Source organism: Sinohyriopsis cumingii, unplaced genomic scaffold (genome assembly GCF_028554795.1).
Source record: "Sinohyriopsis cumingii isolate HCF-2022 unplaced genomic scaffold, ASM2855479v2 utg001818l, whole genome shotgun sequence".
NCBI classification, from domain to species: domain Eukaryota; kingdom Metazoa; phylum Mollusca; class Bivalvia; order Unionida; family Unionidae; genus Sinohyriopsis; species Sinohyriopsis cumingii.
Window position 1 is genome coordinate 176,591 of NW_028316062.1, and position 20,053 is coordinate 196,643.

Consider the following 20,053-nt stretch of genomic DNA (forward strand, 5'->3'; position numbering starts at 1 on the left):
AAAAACCCAGGAAAGAACCACTGACGCACGAGAAGCTACTGGCAAGCTTTCTAACATACCCATATATAGCCGAACCCGATGTGAGATGGCAGTGATCCGTAACAGTGAGCGCTTTAGGTCACTCGGCCACTCGGGGCGCCCTTTTTCAACAGCTCAGTTACACGTATTACAATACTACGCTAGTTAAGATCTTATACATTACTTCATATTTATACACTCACAGTGATGCAAAACGTATTAAGTCACGACAATGACTACCTGTCCGACATTCCATTCTTAAATTTGTATTTCGCCCATTCATTTTCTCAGTTACTGCAAACTTTAGTCACCCAACGTTGAAGATGACATGAATTCTGTGCAAGGAAAATAGTATTGATTACAGATTAAAACGTTAAACAGCCACAGTCAGTCATTGGAAAACGAACAAGTTGTCAGCCAGTAACATTAGGCCCATATCACAGACTAAAATGGTTTATTATTTGGGTAGAAAAGAAGTATATCGACCTAGGTTTAAAAGGGTTGGACGATCGACGTCGCTGTAGCATAAATAAGAAATTAATTTCTGCACATAAGATTCAGATGTGTAAAAATTTAACTTTTAATGTACATAATGTACCGTTCATGGTATTCTTGTTTTATGTTAAAAAGTCCATCCAGGGCATTATTTACACGTTCCGATGAACGTAGATTATTATATTTATTAAAATATGTTGTTTTGTATTTATTGGCGATAGTTGCATTTGAATGACGTGACTGGAATGATTAGTGTAGACGATTTTCCGGAAGTTATTGTCACTCAGATTTACTTGTCATCCTCCTCCAAATCAACGAGGCTTTACTTTGTAATATTATTTCGATGATTATAGTTTTTATTTAATACAAGTAGCAATTCTACATTGTATTTTGACAGTTGATGCAGAACACACACACACACACACACACACACACACACATATATATATATATATATATATATATATATATATATATATATATATATATATATATATATATATATATATATATGATTCTACTTTTTATTTAATACAAGTATCAATTCTACATTGTATTTGGACAGTTGATACAGAACATATATATATATATATATATATATATATATATATATATATATATATATATATATATATATATATATATATATATATATATATCACAGTCGATCACATTACAATATTATCGATTGTTTTATCCTTCTACACTATTTTTACCAAAACAGTTCTATGAATACTTTAGACATACAAGTTGTAGTGCTTATACAGTGGCAGTATTTAACTAAAGGCTGTTGAAAGCGTTAGTGAAACTTTCATTTCATGATTTGTCTTATATTTCATTCAATCCAGTGAAATATGTAGAATGTTTCAGTAATTATGTGCTTTGTTTGCAGGTATGCAGTAACGGGATCGTGTCATTCTCTAAACCCGTTACCACGCCCACCCCTGCACGTGATGATGAGGAACTGTTACAGCATGCCTATCTAGCACCTTATTTTACTGACCTTGACCTTAGAATAAGTATGTCATCTGGGGGTGGAAGAATTTACTATCATGCATACGATATCATTAAAAATCAAACTTTAGGGACAAATGATAACGTAGTGAAGGTACGAGATTTCGTGCGTAACACAGAAAGTGACCAGACAAGCTTTAGTCCAACATTTCTTCTACTTGCTACTTGGGACAGGGTGCAAGCGTATCCTGCGTCATCCGGAAAAAATGAGGTATTTCATTTGTTCTTTATCAGCCAATTTATAACCATTTCAAAGTTTTGAATATTTGTATGTATCATCTTATATTGCATTGCCTAATCGATCCTTATTTAGAACAGTTAATATTATAATTACTGGTCATGTTTGAGATAACATAATTTACTGTAGAAAGGCAGAGTTTGAAAACACGTGCACATATCCCATTTAGACAAAATTAAATGCCCTTTTACTTATGGCATGGCTATGTCAGCACGATTCACTATCAGCGTATTCACCTTAAGTAAAAGACAAACCACAACAAATGACATTCTAAAGTATATTTGGAATTATTTTTATAATATATTGATTGAAATGAATTTCTGTTTAAAATTTTGTTTCGCATGCTTATGTTATTGCCAAATTAATCAGTAATTTATTGTCAATCAAAATTGTTTACATTAGTTCTTTCTATACTTCAGATTACATATATAAGATCACATGTACCAATGTGATCAATATCTTCTTGCTGTTGAAGATATATAGATGAATAATATCAACATGGAAACTAGTACATAATTCGCAATTATTTGTTTTGCGTGATACTCAGTGAAATAAAATAAGCCATGTAATCCTGATCTGCACGTGTTACTTCATACTTAAGCCTGAACTTTTTATTGGCTTGGATTAAGACTCTAACCTGGATATAATACAATAATAGACTCCAAACCTTACTGTGAAATTAAACTGCATTTTAAATTCCTATCTTTCAGAGCATAAGTTTTCATGTACTACTGGTGACAGATGGATTGAACACATTCGCCCTTTACGTCTACCTCAGAGGAAAAATGCTCTTGCAATATAGCGAGGTTTTTATTGGATATGCCTTTGACATTTCGAACACGTTGAAGAAAGATTTGAATTCATTTACTACCAGAGCTTTAACTATTGATAGCAATGTTGAAACGAATGGTAAGAGTATGTTCCTAATACGGCCATATCCTCTATTAATCTCTTTCTCTCTTCCTTTCTCTCTCTCTCTCTCTCTCTCTCTCTCTCTCTCTCTCTCTCTCTCTCACTTATTGAACTTTCTTAAGCGAAAATACTTCGATGATCGTGTTCTTATTTACCAAACATCTTACAAGTTTAGTTAGCTCACATGATGGGCATTTCATATTTATATCTCTGCACTGATTGAAACTTTGACTATATATATATATATATATATATATATATATATATATATATATATATATATATATATATATATATATATATATAACGTAGCCGTAGTTATGGGTACCATATATTCCCTTTTTATATTTCGCACATCGCTATTTAATTCACGACTGCATGCAACATTGCTAATAACAAAAACATATATTTATCAATAGTGTCTAAAATCATACTTATAAATACATTCGACTGATTTATATCTTGCCCCTTAGTTGAAAGGATTTTTGCTTAATGCACTGCTTAACAATGACGCTATAGCTAATGAAAATTCAATTCAATTTCTAAAGCTAAAAGCTCCTTGCGCATTTGTGTATCACGTGTTTAACAAACTACCTCGGTATTTGTACATGGGTTGCATAAATGTGGTGCACTGGACACTTTTTTCAGATAGAAATAGCAGAAACTAGCACTCAGAGTTAATATGCATAGAACATAATATATCTCGTTAAAATTAATGTACCTGTTTTATATATAAACGTGCTTTATCGGGTGTTAGTTTGAAATCAGATTTGGACATGATAATAACACATGTGATTCTTTTTCATTTAAGTTCTTTCTTAAATCCAATATTAGTTTACAATTATGACTCAACTCTCACTTTGTTGAAATCATTTCAATTATTCCAGATTATCCATACGGGTCTATCTCTCTCATGAACAGGAAAGAATGGAAGTTATTGTTCCTTACGTGCTATTTGTTCTCACTATTATTTAATCTCGTGAAAGGAATGAACGTTATATCAACAGAAAGAAGCAAGCTTCTTTGTATATAGTCTGTAGAGTATCTAAACCTCCGACTGTTTTCTTTTAACTATAAACAGAGAAGCAACAAGTCATAAAGAATGGCGTGTCCAAATACGTTCCGGTATGGAAAAGACCTTTTTTCTGGGGCCATAATGGGGACACCTGCGTCTTGAATTATAAGTAAAATTATCGTATTATAACACTACAATATTGTATATGTTGTCATTGCCCCAAGGTAAACATAAAAAGTATTAATACTGGCAAGCAAATGATTGTGTTTATATCAATTATGTTGTCATTTATAGGTCTAAAAGGTGTTTTGTATTACCGACTGACACCAGTAGATTTTCAACTCAGCAGTGACCAACTTGTCTGTCTTTCTTGGTGGTCAGAAGACCGCAACAACAAGGATTACTATGAAAGTATGAATGACAATATGCCAGCATGCCCTTGCTCCATGAACTGGCTTTGGTGGGACAATAGTTTTGGTAGCTACTATTTTCAGGATGCCTATACATACTGTGCTGTCGTTCGACCAAGGTGGTGGTACAGTCCTCATGGAAAGGTAGATATACTTTAATTTTCACTAGGTACATTCGTATATTGGTAGTTATCAGCACGGTGCAGATAAACTAGCTTTACCATTTAGTTTAATTAGTGCAGACTATTTGGAAAATACTATAGCTAAGACTCTCATACTAATTATGATCCCAAATGAGAATAAAGGCCTCCTTTCAAAGATTGTCATTTGACACTATTTTATATTTTCAGTAAAAGTTTGTCTTTATTATAATCAGTATTTTTTTTAAGATTTCGATCCTATGTTTGTTATAACAATTGATAATGGTTCAACTAAGTAACGTGTACCCCAAATATCCCTCGTTGCGGTCACACCCTCTTAACATACATGCCAAATTATTCCAAATGCTCGTCCGCAAAAAATAAAATGGGACATATATAATTAACAGGATATAAAAAGCAACGAACTATCATTAAGTAGTTTAATTAAATCCATTACACCATTTAAATATACATAGAGAAAGGAGATTCCTTTTGTCTTTTAGCATCACTTGATTTATTTTGTTAGAGGAACACACCAGGTATAAATTATTATACTTTTTTATATATATTATTGAACTGAAGTTACGAAGTCATGTGATAACTACGTTTATCATAATGATAACTGGGGACAAATTAGATAAAGTATCTTTAATATTTGACAAGAATATATGTTTTCTGCTATAATAGCCAAACAACTATTTACCACCACCCACCTGCAAGCCAATAGAAAATGTATTTGTCTTATATAGGATCAACAAATGTGAAAAGGTAATGTAGAACAATATTCGCTTGCAAAATTGTTTTTATTGGAAAGTCTTTATTCATGAGGTTATTATTTCTTAAATATCTCATTAACCTAAAAAACGTTGCAGTAAAATTAAATTAAATCACCCAGCTTACGTACTCAGTATTATTTGTTATATTTCCTACATCACAATCGTTATTCAAGGACATATCTTAAGAAACTAGTCAGATAAATGGACTGATCACAGACCGTTTCCGATACAAGAGATTATTCGCTTGGTATAATTCGCCTTACCGCATATAGTATTGTTCAATACTAAAGGTATAACCACTATAACATAAAGAGAAGGATAGTCCACGTCTGCTTTTTACTAAAAGGATTTATTATTATTATTATTAGTATTATTATTATTATCATTACTATTATTAGACCTGTTGCTATAATGTAACGACTGAACAGTATCAACAAACAGCACCCACTGCAGGAGGGTTTCTACGGTATCACAAGATAACTAACTCCAAGCAATATCAGGCCGTAGACTTGAGGATGAAGGACTATTGCTGCTATAGAGCCAAACTATGCAACTTGTACTATGAGCTACGTCCTGTCAGCCGCTGTTACAGCACATTTCCGTATTTTTTCGGTGAGTGTAATTTCTGAAACAGTAGTTTGATTATAAAGAATAAATATCTTGTTTTGGAATAAAACAAATTATTTAGCAGATAGGCAAAACTATATGTTCACATCCATCGGGGTAATATATATTCATATGGATTGACAATAATGAAAATAATTTTCCAGGCTGTAAAATGAGGGACAATTTAGGGATCAGTCACTGCACTTGTTCCTTTGAAACCTTTCTGAAGAGGGTACATTTTTCGTTTATCTGATGTTCAGCTTGCTTCATCCGATGCATTTTAGAGTAAGGATATTCTTAGAATACATTATTAGTCTCTATCTAAATGTAAACAGCATGTTCTGGCTAACAAGAGGGACAATTATTCTAAAGCAAAACATTTTTACTTCGTTGTTCATCGTCCCTTCTCTGCATTTAACAAACATGGAGTAATTTACAATGCTTCAGTAACGGGTGCATCAAACTGAGGGAAAGAAAAATCAAACACATGACAATCGTATGTTAATATGCAATTTCAATGATTTATAATAGTTATTTACTTTGATTTGTTGCCTAAAAATATAACCACTTTGATAAGTACCCAGCCAATCATTCCATATCTTAGGATCCTTGTAGGCATATACTATTCCGAGAGTCCCTGTAAACTATGTACAAACACTGCTAACGGTTTCCTCTCATAATTCACTTATTTATGCAATGCTACTGATTTGATTGTACTACATAGTCACATACTCCTTTCATATCTAGTAGGAAAAGGTTCATTGTATTATTATATTCTTATTTAATATTAGTTGTGTTTTTTCTATTAGCAATCAGACTTTATATGTATTTACCTGACGAATGAAAATAAATAGAAAATCATGATTTAAAAATGCCCGTGTGAGTAATCATTGAACACCGAAGTTACTTTATTTCAACAATGCGAACGCAGGCTTCGTACGTTACAGTTGTTTTCTTTTCTCGGTTATCATCAACATAAAAATATAAAGAGATCGATAATGTAAATGCATCTCATATTTTCATAACAACATTTTTTCAATATGTCACTGGTTGATAGTATTGATGGCGTAATGAAATAATATGAAAGATGTGATTTCTTCGACTACATAATTAATTTTGCAGCTATATTCTGGGGTGATCCTCACATTGAAACCCTCGACAAGAAGAAGTTTACATTCAATGGATGGGGAGAATATACACTTGTATCCTTGGAGACAACCAATGTCACTTTCTACCTGCAGTCACGTACATCCCGAGCAGAGAAAGCTAACGGCAATCTGACAGACGCTACAATTTTTTCAGCCTTTGCAGCGAAAGATAATTTAGGCTCCAATGTACAGGTAGAACTCAATGGAAGGAAAAATGGTAAGCATTATTTTTATTATTCTATTTAATTTATTTAACTTCGCCTCAGAACTTATTTACATTTTTAATCAGAATGAAATATATTTTATCGTTCCTTCTGTAGGTTGCGTTCGGTAAAAATAGCGTATTAATATGTCAGAGTTTGCTACCTCTTCTAGTTCGTAGTTGGGTTCTTTATTTTCTGTTGTGAATGGTCTATATTATTGCATCAAAATTGTATTATTATAGTAGCTTTACAGACATACTCCAATGACAATCATACTCCATTTCAATAACTATTTTAACACACGTCTTTCTATGACTATATAAACGTTAAGGTGGAAGAACAATTATTTAAGTATTGTACTTAATGGTGCTGACGATTGTACTGAAGACGAAATATTACCGTTTTATATCGTTGGCTTTGTCTGCATAGTTATAAAATACCACACATTAAAATTTGTGGAAGCCACTTAAAACTTACCATTGTATGACTGGTGTAAGCCCACTATCACGTAAGAAAGCAATTATGAATTGTTCATTTATTTGAATATAATTATCTTTTTTAAGCAACAAAATAATTAAATACATTAAAAATACCTATACAGGGAATAACTTCGAAGACGGCAATTTGCTCAATATGTTGCCATAGTAATATTTTAAGCAGCAATGTTAATGACATTGTTTTTCATGTAATCTAATTAATATCATCTTTAAGTATATACAAATATTTTCAACGCTAGCGTTCCGACTATACTCATATGTTATTCGAAGTCAGTGGCGTTTTGCGTTTGATAGTGTTTAGCCTCTGGCATTTAGAAATACAATATATAGCATGACGCTCTTGTGGTATTGAACAATTACAGACAATAATGATAATGAACATAATAGTCTTAATTCATTATTTTCAATTCTAATAGTAGCTGAAACATATTCCAAGATACCAAAATAAAAACAAATATAACATAATATAATACAGAATACAAGTTTTAATTAGCAATGCTGACGACAAAATAGCTTACATAATTGTGCTTTAATTTCTTATAGGTTTAATCATATACGCGAAGTCCAGTGAGAACATGTCTTCATTTGATGACTATACGAGGGACTTTGCTGACATGACCAAGGAGTTTGATGTGCAGGATGAATATATTTCGCTTTCTCGAGACGATGCTACGAAGACACTAACGGCCGTATTTTCCAATGGTCTTTACTATACTATTTATGTTTCATTCTTTATATTATCATCAAAGTGAATAAGCATGTACTATATATCTGCATATGTTGTTTCCATCAAATAAACTCTAATAAATATTTGGCTTTATATATTGCTTTAAATTATATGATTCTAGGCCGTTAAAAATCCAAATCAAACTCACAAATGAATGAGAGTAGAAAAGATGTAACGTAGTAAATTAACTTTGTTTCTTTTTGTTCTTACTAAACTTTGAACTCTTAATAGGTCATGGTAATATCAAACTCATTAATAATCATAGAAAATAAAGATTGTAATGTTAAATTTGTTTTGTTGAATCTGATCAAAGATAATATTTAACTTTAATGTGCTTTTATGGAGAAAAACAAATTGTATGAACGGGAAGTTATCCTTTTGTAAACAAGTGTAATTTTTCAAACGTTAATCATTGCATTGTCAAATTTATATAAGGTCACGTACTAAATTATTGTACATATTAACATTTAAGGAATATCCTTCAATGTGTCAGTTGGTGTTCGGATGCTATCTGTTAGCGTTGTGTTACCTACTGAGTTTAAAGGATGGACAAGAGGTCTGCTGGGAAACTTTGATGGAAATCCGGATAATGACTTTATGTTTGACAATGGTACATTCCTGTCTTCGAATATCTCTGAACGTCAAATTTTCAACTACGGACAAACGTGTAAGTGATGTTCCCGCTATCTAAATAATTCAAAATGTAAATGTGGAAATAAAAAACTAAAATGAAGGCCTAGTAATTCAACAGCAAAGATGTGCTTTGAAGGTGGAAACGTATACTATTCCTGGTGTCCGTTAGAGTTGACAATTTTCACAAATATTATGAGATGTATTTATCATAATCAAAGAAATGATCCAACTGATAATCGGATCTATATCACGACAGTCAAAGTTATAAACTATATATTTTGCAAATGCATTTAACTATAATACTGCAACTGATGTTTACTGTTCAGAGAGCAAGCAAAGTCTCCTGAGGTAAACACTGAAAGCGACTCAATCTTCCCAAACGACAGCCTTATTCAACGTCTTGCCAGCAAATGAGAAATTTTTAACTATAGTTCATCATGCAAGTTTCAGAGATCACCGTATCAATAAACCAATATTTATTCATATATCTCAGGAGTTAAATATATATAATAACATATTAGTTCAGTTCCTTCTATTCTCGGTTGTAATGAATCTGTAGAAACACATTCCTTTACTTTCTTATTTCTGCATGTATTTTGGTATATATGATATGTCTCTGTATGATGCGGCGTTAATTGTTGTTGAATATATATTATCTAGCATAAACTTCGACACTACCTTTCATTTAACCCATTTTGAATTTGACTTTACACCTGCGTCATCTTGTAATGAAAATAGTTAAATGCGATTGGTAATGTACTCATCACGATTGACCAAATACACTTAACAACAATATCTTTGCACTATTAATTGGGTTTTATATTTCAGGGGAGGTGAATGCAATGAAATCAGTTTTCATATATCCACTTGGAAAAAATCATTCGGACTTTCACTACAAAAGTTTTGTCCCCAAATTTTTGGATGAAGCGACCGTTGAAAAGGTTACGAATGCCAAGAAGACGTGTGGAGAAGACAACCAGGAATGTATATTCGATCTAGTTTTCACGGAAAACGAGGCGGTTGCTAATAACACTCGCCACCTAGAGGCACAGGCTGCCTCTGGTCAAGCAGTAATAGGTAACCAAATCATATTCTAGCAGAATAATTGCACAATATATCAGTAACTCGGGTAGAGAGTTGTGATGTGATACTTTTAATAATCAACACGCATACGCACACACGCATACATGCATATATGATTATATAAATAATTAAAGTACCTATAAATGAATAGTCACTAGACGAAATATCTGAATATGATACTAGATTAAATGGAAAAGGGAAGAACATATGTTTTAATTTTAATATACGTGAAGCACGATAAGGAGTAGGCTTACAGTAAATATATCTTTCATCTTGTTTTGTCCTTCTTGCCAACTTACTCACATTTTTGTATTGTTGTCAACGTTGCCGTTGTGTGTTTTAATTTTGCAAGTTACATCATATAGACACATGTTGTAACACAACAACTACAAATTACCAATCTTTTAAATTCTTCTTACAGCGAATACAATTCCAACGATCACCGGCAATAGCACAGTGTATGCGTATGTTGGCCAACAGGTTTATGTTCGAGCAAATGCGTCTGATGATGGACCGATTACATACAAACTGCTTTATAATACGGCAAATGCCACGAAAACAGACCAGGCAGACAATTCGACCATCATTTCCTTTGTCGTTAAAAATGATGACCCGGTATCAGTCAGGTATATATATATATATATATATATATATATATATATATATATATATATATATATATAGATAGATAGATAGATAGATAGATAGATAGATAGATAGATAGATATAGATTGCTGTAATGAATTTCATTTTGCATAGACATTAAGTTAATCAGTATTTTCTAATATGTATAATAGGCATTTTAATAACGTAACCTATTATAACAAAGGTTTTCATTGCGACATTTAAAAACTTGAAATTACATATATTCGTAACGGCTTATAAGACAGTTAAGTGGACATTACTATGAAACATAATGAAGTCACAAGTCAATATTAACGTTCTAAAATTCCGTAGATAAATCTAGTAGCATTCATAAATCAAAGATTGCTTTCCAGCTCTAAGTTTATATATGTACAGGTCTTTTTCTCAATAGGTTTTTACAGATCCTACACAGCAATGCATATATATATATATATATATATATATATATATATATATATATATATATATATATATATATATATATATATATATATATCCTGACAAATTCCAGAGTCTATTATAGAAGACACTTTCATAAGTGAAATAATTTTGTAAAAATAAAATATATTACAAATATATACTGTTGTCTGTATATTTATGTCTTTATTGTTTTCACTACGTCAATTAATCTAGTAATTTACTTTGTGACAGAAAATATTGACACTCAATGCAGTTACTGGTTTAAGTGTATTCCATGATGTATTTACAATATTGGACATATCTAAAACATAAAACCATTTGATTTAAACTTTTAGATTATGTTCTCTAATGATTATAAGTGTTAAGTGTTGATGTCAATGAATATCATATTACTCTTTTAATTTATAATTACCAATATAGTGTATGTATATCAGAAAAGGATGGCATCATTCTCATTGCAGCATAACAGCTCAAGATAAATTAAACGTGCAGTCCCCTGCGCTGATGCTTGATATATACCTATGTAGTGGCTGTAAAGAACACGGGCATTGTGATTTCACACAACAAAGGGCAGACAACCGGTCAACTCCGCAATTTAAATACGCTGTGTGCAATTGCAGTTCCTATTGGCAAGGTAAACACATCAGACCCTTACAGCTATGAATAGTTTTTTTCCAGTTACATTCTTACTTCCCTCAGCAATATGTTTATTTTAACTATATATATATATATATATATATATATATATATATATATATATATATATATATATATATATATATATATCAAGAATACAGATGATATGGCGAATAACAGTTCTTTCAAGTACAATGGATCAGGAAATGGACCACGTGTGTCAGAGATTGATTACGATAAATACAATAAGTTTACAACGAACAGGCGAAAACTAGTTTTTTTAAGTAGCCTGGGCTCTTTCGACTCTAAAGGCAAAGAGTTATCCAATCATTTGATTAAAAGAGGCTACGACAGATACATAATAGAGACAACCCAAATGGCTAAACAAACGGTCTAGAATGACCAACGAAACGATGGAGAGAATGAAAAGGCTGATGGGATACCATTTATCATGACCTACCGACCAGACCTACCCCAAAGTATCTAAATTCATCAGTAAACATTGATCCATCGTGGAATCATGTGCACAACAAAGCTTACTAGTGTTAATCCACTCGAACAAACCTTAATTAGCCTAACGGAGACTAAAACATCTCAAAGACACCATAGTCATGGCAAATTTAACGCCAATAACTAACCATGACCGCCTAGTAAATCTGGTACTGTGGCGATAAAGGTGTATTTTATAGACACCAGCACATTTTTAGCACAGCGACTGACGATAAACCTAACATACATTGTCCAAAAAGGACGTGCAAAGCAGAGTATGTAATTAAGCTCATCACATGTAGCCGACAGTATGTCGAAGAAATAGAAAAGCCACACAAAAGGATCAACCTCCACATATATACTTGGATGACAAAGAATCTATACAGAAGACCGCAGTATATTTCACCCGTGGCCCCACTTTCAGTGATATAACACTTATTGCAATTGCTCACAATCCCAACTGGAGTTCCGAAACCAGAAAAGAAAAGCAATCTTACTCGATCAAGTGGTTCAAACCATGAAGACTAGAAAAAGACAGCCACGCACAAATAAATATCTTCTTGCCGACAGCACATTTTCATTTAAATAATTCTCTAAATTTGCTTATTAGACTAAACTTTTTATTGTAATAATGAAATATCCGGAATATAATTCAGGCTTACATGTATTTATATAACATAACATATGCTGATAAGGCTTATCGATTTCTAGGCCAATATAAAATATTTGTCAGGATCCGAATCAAGTTTAAAGTAACCTCAAAGATTTGTCTGGGCATTTTAATCCGACTTGTCTCTGTTTTGAGTTTTCATTTGAAAAAGACTCCTTTAGATTCGAAACTACTAAGACTAGTTCGAAACTAGTTTTGCGCTGTTCGTTCTCAGCTTATCGCATATATATATATATGTGTGTGTGTGTATGTAGGTGGGTGGATGTATGTAGGTGGGTGGGGGTGGGGTGTAGACTGATATAAAATAATATATACGCCTAAATACCGACATATGTGTACAGAGACACGGTAATATAAACTGTATTTTGTGCTAGATAATTGCTTAAATGCATAAAGAAAAGACAAAAGTTCATAATATTTACATTGCAGGCGAAAATTGCGAAACCGATTTTGATGGTTGTGCCTCCACACCATGCTCTCCACTAAGGAATTGTACAGACAATCCAGCTCGCATCCATGAAAGTTTAGGCCGAGCCTATAACTGTTCCTCCTGTCCTAAAGGATATACTGATGGAGTAATTGATCCCAGCAAGTGTATAGGTAAGTAGGCACGTTTTTCATGCTAGTGTGTTGTGCCTAGTAAGTGTATAGGTACGTAAGCACGCTTTTCTAAGTTTGGCGGGACACTCTTACAAGAGCTTAGTTAAATAGACATGTTTTGTACTGACGGGGATGGTAGGCCCACGCAAGTAGATACGCTTTTTCACGCAAGGTGGTTAGCCCAAGTCAGTGTATAGGTAAGCGACACATTTAATGATAGAGTGGTAGACCCTATCTAGTGTAAAGGTAACTAGGCATTATTCGTCCTAAATGTTATTCTTTCTTGCTGAAATATGTGATCCCACTTAGTCTGTGTTTCTATTCTTCTTAGTTTGCATATATATATATATATATATATATATATATATATATATATATATATATATATATATATATATATATATATACATTTATTTATTTATACCAATACATAAATATGGCTTTTAAAGTGTTGGTATCAAACAATTTGATATACAAATAATATTGGTATATCAAATTGCGATCCGCCCATGACGCAATACTACGCACATATAAACTTTCTCGCGTCTGTGTTCAGTTGATTCCAGGTCATTATTGAATTTCTACATATTATTCATTAGTGACGTATGAAAATAACGATAATAAGTATTAATAATCCCCGTTTTCTAAAGTAATTTAATACTGTACATATCCTCTTCGCAATCCTTTGTTTTCTGTTCTCACGTCATCTTTCATGCATCACTGACACCTACGCAGCAATGTGGAGTGAGAGAGAAAATAAATTTGAACTGGATTAAAACTTGAAATAGAAATTACACCAAGTAACCTACAAGGACAAATGGTTCGTCATAATGATATGTGTGCACTTTTCTTTGGAATTTATCAACAGTGTTAATCAATGATACAAGCATGCAAAACATGTCGACATCATACGGTAAATGTCTATGTTCCATGGTACAAATAATGTGATGTATTTAAATGTTTTGTTATTGTTGTTGTTATTGTTGATGTTTTTAAAATATAACATGATGATATAAATACCGATTAGTATTAATTAAATAATAAAATGTCAAAAGGCTTCTCTGTCCCTCTCTCTTTCTCTCACTATCTGTCTCTCTCTCTCTATCTCTGTCTCTTGTTCTCTCTCTGGACCATTGAGGCAAGATAAGGGATAAACTCTATAATATTGACGAGCATAGAGGATTTTTGTTTGTGTCATCTCTATATGTGTGTGTGTGTGTGTTTGTGTGTGTGTGCGTGTGTGTGCTTTCATGAATTAGCTTTCCTTCATTTGCTTTACTTTGACTAAATATTAAACATAAATAATAGTGACCAAGACAATATATTCAGTCCAGCTTAATGCTGTTTTTGACTGATTGGCCCATTATATGAGTTCCATTAGGTATATACGGGTATCGAAGTCTAGAGGCGATTATAATGATGAAGATAAATAGGATCCTATGCAATATGTACTTTAGTGTTTGACAAATTGAAAATGGTTTTACACTTTACATATGTATACATAATATACATTTACAATAATGGGACTTACTATTTCATATACAAATGTCCATTACTATTTGTCATTTAGGCATATTGACGTCTTGATCTGTACATTTGTAATCATATATATTCAGCTACTCGATATGATCTTGCTTCAGTGATGCATACGTATGTGCCAAAAGCCTCATGTGTAAGACATATTTCCAACATTTCGTGTTTCAGATATAAACGAATGCAACACAGCATCACATGGATGCGCCCAGACCTGTGTAAATACAGACGGAAGTTATTACTGCGCGTGCAACAGTACATTCAGATTACAATCGGATGGGAAGGGCTGTCAAGGTTGTTGCAGTTCTCTTACTGTATGATTACCACGATAAAACAAAATTAACATTGTCTGTATTTTGAAGCCTCGGGTGTTGTTTAAATGTATACCTTTATAGCATCGCAACAAATTTTATATGAGAAATGAAATTTATTTCGTAGATAAACTAATGTACTTGATCAAATATATACATACAAGCTATGTAGATGAAAATAGTCGAGTTTTCATGACGTACATACACATAAACTAGATGGACTATAAGTCGACGTGTATACCTACATATAACGTAGGTAACATGTATACCTACATCAAACGTAACCTCGCATATTAGTTATTTCCCCTTTTTAGTATTTTACTACTTTATAGTTTTTCTTTGATGACTTTATTGCACAGGAGATAAAGCGACTGCAAATGTACTCTTTGGTTAATAAAACTTCTATCTTGACGCTGTTTCAGATATCAACGAGTGTCAAGAAGGCATTTCTAACTGCGACCAGGGTTGTAACAACACATATGGGGGATATTATTGTACCTGTAAAACTGGTTACACATATAACAGAACCAAAAGCCAGTGTGTACAAGGTAAGGAAGAATATTATTTTAATGCGTATAATCGGGTAAAGAAGCAAACGTAAATGTGTCATAAAAATAATCGGGAATGAACAGTGTGATGTTTTTTTTTTATTTATGATACCAGTTTCATTCAACTCTTTCTATAGCATAGGGCTATACCCATTCTGCATACGTGTGTTCTCATAGGCGTATGAACATAGGTCCGTGCGCGAATTTGGTGATTACTCGGAGAGCTTCGCCCAAACAATCCCATAGAGGCCTGTTGCTAGAAGCTACACATTCCATCCATTTATTCGACTTTAGCTGTCATTAATTTACAAGCCTGTTTTGGTTCTATGCGCTAAAGCAACCATTCTGCAGTCGCCTTGAATTTTCAGTTTCGGCTACCACAGTCTAAAATTCGATTGTAGTCATAGTTTAATCTTCCTTTTTATTATATAACCATTCATTTCACCGCCGAACTGTTTAACATCAGATTGAATATCTGTATTGGCGTAGACTTTGAAGAAAACAACCGACAAACCAGACTCTCTGAGTTCCTTGTTATCAGTGTTTTGGCCAGCGTTTTGCGACGGGGATTCATAGATTCAGAACAACGTCTTTGATGTTCACGTTGGACTTTGCAGTCTTCCAGATCAATCTTGAAAAATTACAAGCGTTTTTGGTCAATATGGACAAAACGCGGTTAACAGTCTCTATGAAATAGGCTTTTGTGGCAAACTTTTTCAGATCTACATCGGCACCAAGTAGTGTCCGTAAATGTCAACATGCTTTTCGTGTACTTCAAGGGAAGTTTATAATGCTTTGCCCTTGACAATGCGAAATCAAAACTCGTGTGTGATGCTGGTGAAAGCTTGAATGCATGTAGTGCTCCAAAGATCTATTTTTCAACCACATGATCATTAACCGCTAACAATGCTGGAATGGTCGTAAGCAATGCATATATCCCACCGCTCTTTAGCATTCGCGTCCTCCAGTTAACCGTGCAAGCTGTTCATCGCCACGGCCAATCTTAACTTCGTGAAAAAACAGTTTTCTTTCATGGTACTGTTCAGTTACGAGTTTCTGAAAACAATTTCTGGTTGATCATAAATACGGCATTTCCGCAAGAGCGTCAATGTCCCTTATCAATCCACCTGTTCACTCAACCAACATTATCTTATCAGAGAGAATCGTAACAATGGATATACAGTTGGGTAAAGGGGATTCGGTTACACTTCCATAAATATGGATATAGACCAAAGACTGCTCAACAAGGTCCATGTGTTCCAGCAAAAGAAAATAAATCGTGTACAATGAGGCAAAGTCTTTTTTGGGACATCTGCAGACCTGTATTATAGTTATCATACCTGCGCATGCAAGACTGCATATTTGGAGATTCGTTTGCGACATAGGTGTTTGTGAAGTCGAATAAACTTTATTCCGAGTGTTTATGATGACCTTATCACAGCAAATAAACTTTATTCACTCATAACGTGCCAAATATTATTGTACCTTTGAGATGACCGCTATGAGCCCGATCCACAGATTCAGACACCACAAATACGAGTAGGAATGTGCTAACAACTGTTGGATAGTAATTTACCGTGATGTGATGTGATATGATTTGGATGTTTGACGTAGTCTTAATATTTAACATGGCAGTTTATAGTGATGTCTAGCACTAGGGCATTATACTGAATATATGTAGCATGATGCAGATATGTAGCATGATGTCCTATCCAGTCACATTATCCTGACACCAGACCGACCAGTCCTAAAACTAACCTCTTAATTCTGAACGTCAAGAGAGGTAGCTGTTAGTACCGTTTTATATGTCTTTGTATAACACGGCCAGTGATTGAACCGACGAGCTCACGCGTCCAAGGCGGGTGCTCTAACTACTAGGCCACCGGAGCGGTTCATTTAACATGACGTCTGCTGAATGATTTGTTCTGTCGTGTCTGTGCTGATTGTAAAAAATGACTGCGCAGTCATCCTTCTGGAAATCATGAAAGAAATCTAAACGCATTTTTCAGTCAATGAAGGGGTTACTGCACGTATCCGGATTGTCATTTTTGACAATACAACTCAAATATGTGACTAGGAAGAATAGCGCACGAAAACGATAATAAGCATCGAGAAATTTGATCTCAACACTGTACAAATCCTCAATCGTAATATCATATAGACACCAAACAGCATAGGGCGCCAGCAGCGCCAGTTCTGGCAGATATACCAGCAAGTTGGAAACCTATGCGAACATCTAGCTCTGGTTGGTGAAAGAGATATACCGTTTGAACTGCTTGGTCAGATTCATCTTTGTTAAACATGGACCGTCGGGTTTCGCATGCTCAATACTGTATATGGTGCGTGTTATTATTTCCTAGCTACATCAACCTTGCTCATACATTCTTTGATTTCATATATATATATTGATGAGACAACGTTTGTTGCTTAATATCTCTTTGACACCATTATTAACAAACCCATCAGGGGTACCATCAGGGTAATCGACATCCTCGGTTTGTGAAAGTCTTTAATCGATTTCAGAGATATCCTCGCACATGAGAAAATACCGAGACGTGCCAGGTGCGTGCAATTTTATTCAATCTTTTTAAAAGGTATCTTAGCCGGGTAGGAATACTGATGAAGATCTCTGATACTTAAATAAATCTACACCGACGCATCAAGTTCCAAGGTAGTATAAGGTGCTTGTTTGAATTGTGCCATTGTGAAACTCTATGCTTTATTAATTTCGTCGATTATATTTTGCGTCTCGTAAGCAACTGCTATAACTTTCCAATTGCGGCATCTCCAATCGTCTAATCGGTGATGACTTGCGATAACTTTGCCAGACGTAGTTGAAAAGCTTCATTAATGCTTTTACTAATCCGTGTCTTTGGCTGTACCTGAGGTGAGCGATTGACTAATCGTTCTAGGTGATCTTGAATCAGATGCACCGCGTGCAATCTCAGTTTTTTCAACAGGTCAACACAGAGTCTATAATACTGTCAAAGAATTGCTTCCAAACGTGTTTAGCAATTGACGCTGGTTACGATGTCAACTCATGTCGTACGCTCCCATGGGAAGTTCAATAACATTTCAGGTGGAAACGCCGTACCCTGAGAACACAAACGATATATTAGCGTACGAATTATTCCTCTGTAGACCCCCTAACCGGCCGCGATCGGGTATTTGGCAAAATGTAATAAAACCACAACGACTCTTGTGCGAAATGCGGAGTGTTGGATTGTCTCGACACAAGATGATTCGCATCTGGAACGTCAAGCAAAAGTCTGGTTGACCATTGTAGTGACGCCAGAGTTTCATTGGCAATATTACGTTGAATTGTGAATAGATTTTGGCTACGCGGAAAGTGCCTCAGAACTCATCATTGTTTTGGTTCGTTAATGCATCTCCGTCCAAACTGATATTCCAGGACAACCGGTGGGCTACTAATTGGCCATAGAACCTTAAATTTTGATCGAACAGCTAACAGTCAAACGTCCTATTAAAGCTCTTGTCTGAGAAGAATTAAAGATCATTCACGCGGATCCATAATTATCACTGTGCTCTATTTTGGAAATAGCGCGTGCAAATTAAGTTTTGAATGCGCTCCAGTTACATTTGTGAAATATCATGCATCACATGCTGTGCCTTTTTGACAGACGTTGGGTTGTTGTCTGTAACAGCATAAAGGAACCATTTATATAGATATTTAATTCTCACATTAGCTTAAAACTCAATTTTTGCAAGATATGGCTACGCAAAACATCTCAAACAGAAAAGATATATTAGAACTAAACAGTGATTAAATCGCGAAATGTACCCTTGCCCTGTGGTAAAAGAAAATCGGTTTATGATTTTCCTCGCGACTGTGATTAACAATTGTATCAGACTGCAATGGCTCTCATGATGTAATGGTTCTCTGATCGCAGTAACTCTCCGAAATAACTATGGATATCGCATATATGCGCACATGTGAGCTCAAAGTCAAGACACGGTATGCCATTTCTGTATCGTAAATGATTGAATTGGAGGGTTCACCAACAATAATTCGATTACTGTTCATAGGAGCAGTGGAATGCTAGACATTTAATCAAAATAAGTTTCAAATGTTTGGGAAGAATTATCGTCTCAACATCTATATTCAGACTTATGCAGGTTGCAGGCAGACTCCCAATCGATAGTAGCTTCCAAAGAGGTGTGCCACGAGGGTTCCCCAAAGGCTCTCGCAGATTTCGTGTTTTCTCGCGTTCAAACATTTATCGCGGTACATGGCCATGAGATGAACAAGATCGGTAACATATATA

At 34.2% G+C, this 20,053-nt stretch overlaps 1 protein-coding gene across 1 annotated transcript in view; it reads left to right on the plus strand.

The window, feature by feature from the left end:
* Positions 1–20,053, plus strand: part of LOC149771494 (uncharacterized) — a gene marked incomplete at its 5' end in the record, with an annotated part of 186,776 nt that overhangs the window by 101,629 nt on the left and 65,094 nt on the right. The window contains 13 exons of the mRNA XM_089948375.1: positions 1,406–1,738; positions 2,476–2,674; positions 3,987–4,246; positions 5,417–5,630; positions 6,747–6,989; positions 8,016–8,174; positions 8,672–8,866; positions 9,661–9,909; positions 10,337–10,541; positions 11,442–11,614; positions 13,205–13,375; positions 15,080–15,202; positions 15,642–15,767. Of these exons, the coding sequence (XP_089804501.1) occupies positions 1,406–1,738; positions 2,476–2,674; positions 3,987–4,246; positions 5,417–5,630; positions 6,747–6,989; positions 8,016–8,174; positions 8,672–8,866; positions 9,661–9,909; positions 10,337–10,541; positions 11,442–11,614; positions 13,205–13,375; positions 15,080–15,202; positions 15,642–15,767 (2,650 nt within the window). The remainder of the gene's footprint in view (positions 1–1,405; positions 1,739–2,475; positions 2,675–3,986; positions 4,247–5,416; positions 5,631–6,746; positions 6,990–8,015; positions 8,175–8,671; positions 8,867–9,660; positions 9,910–10,336; positions 10,542–11,441; positions 11,615–13,204; positions 13,376–15,079; positions 15,203–15,641; positions 15,768–20,053) is intronic.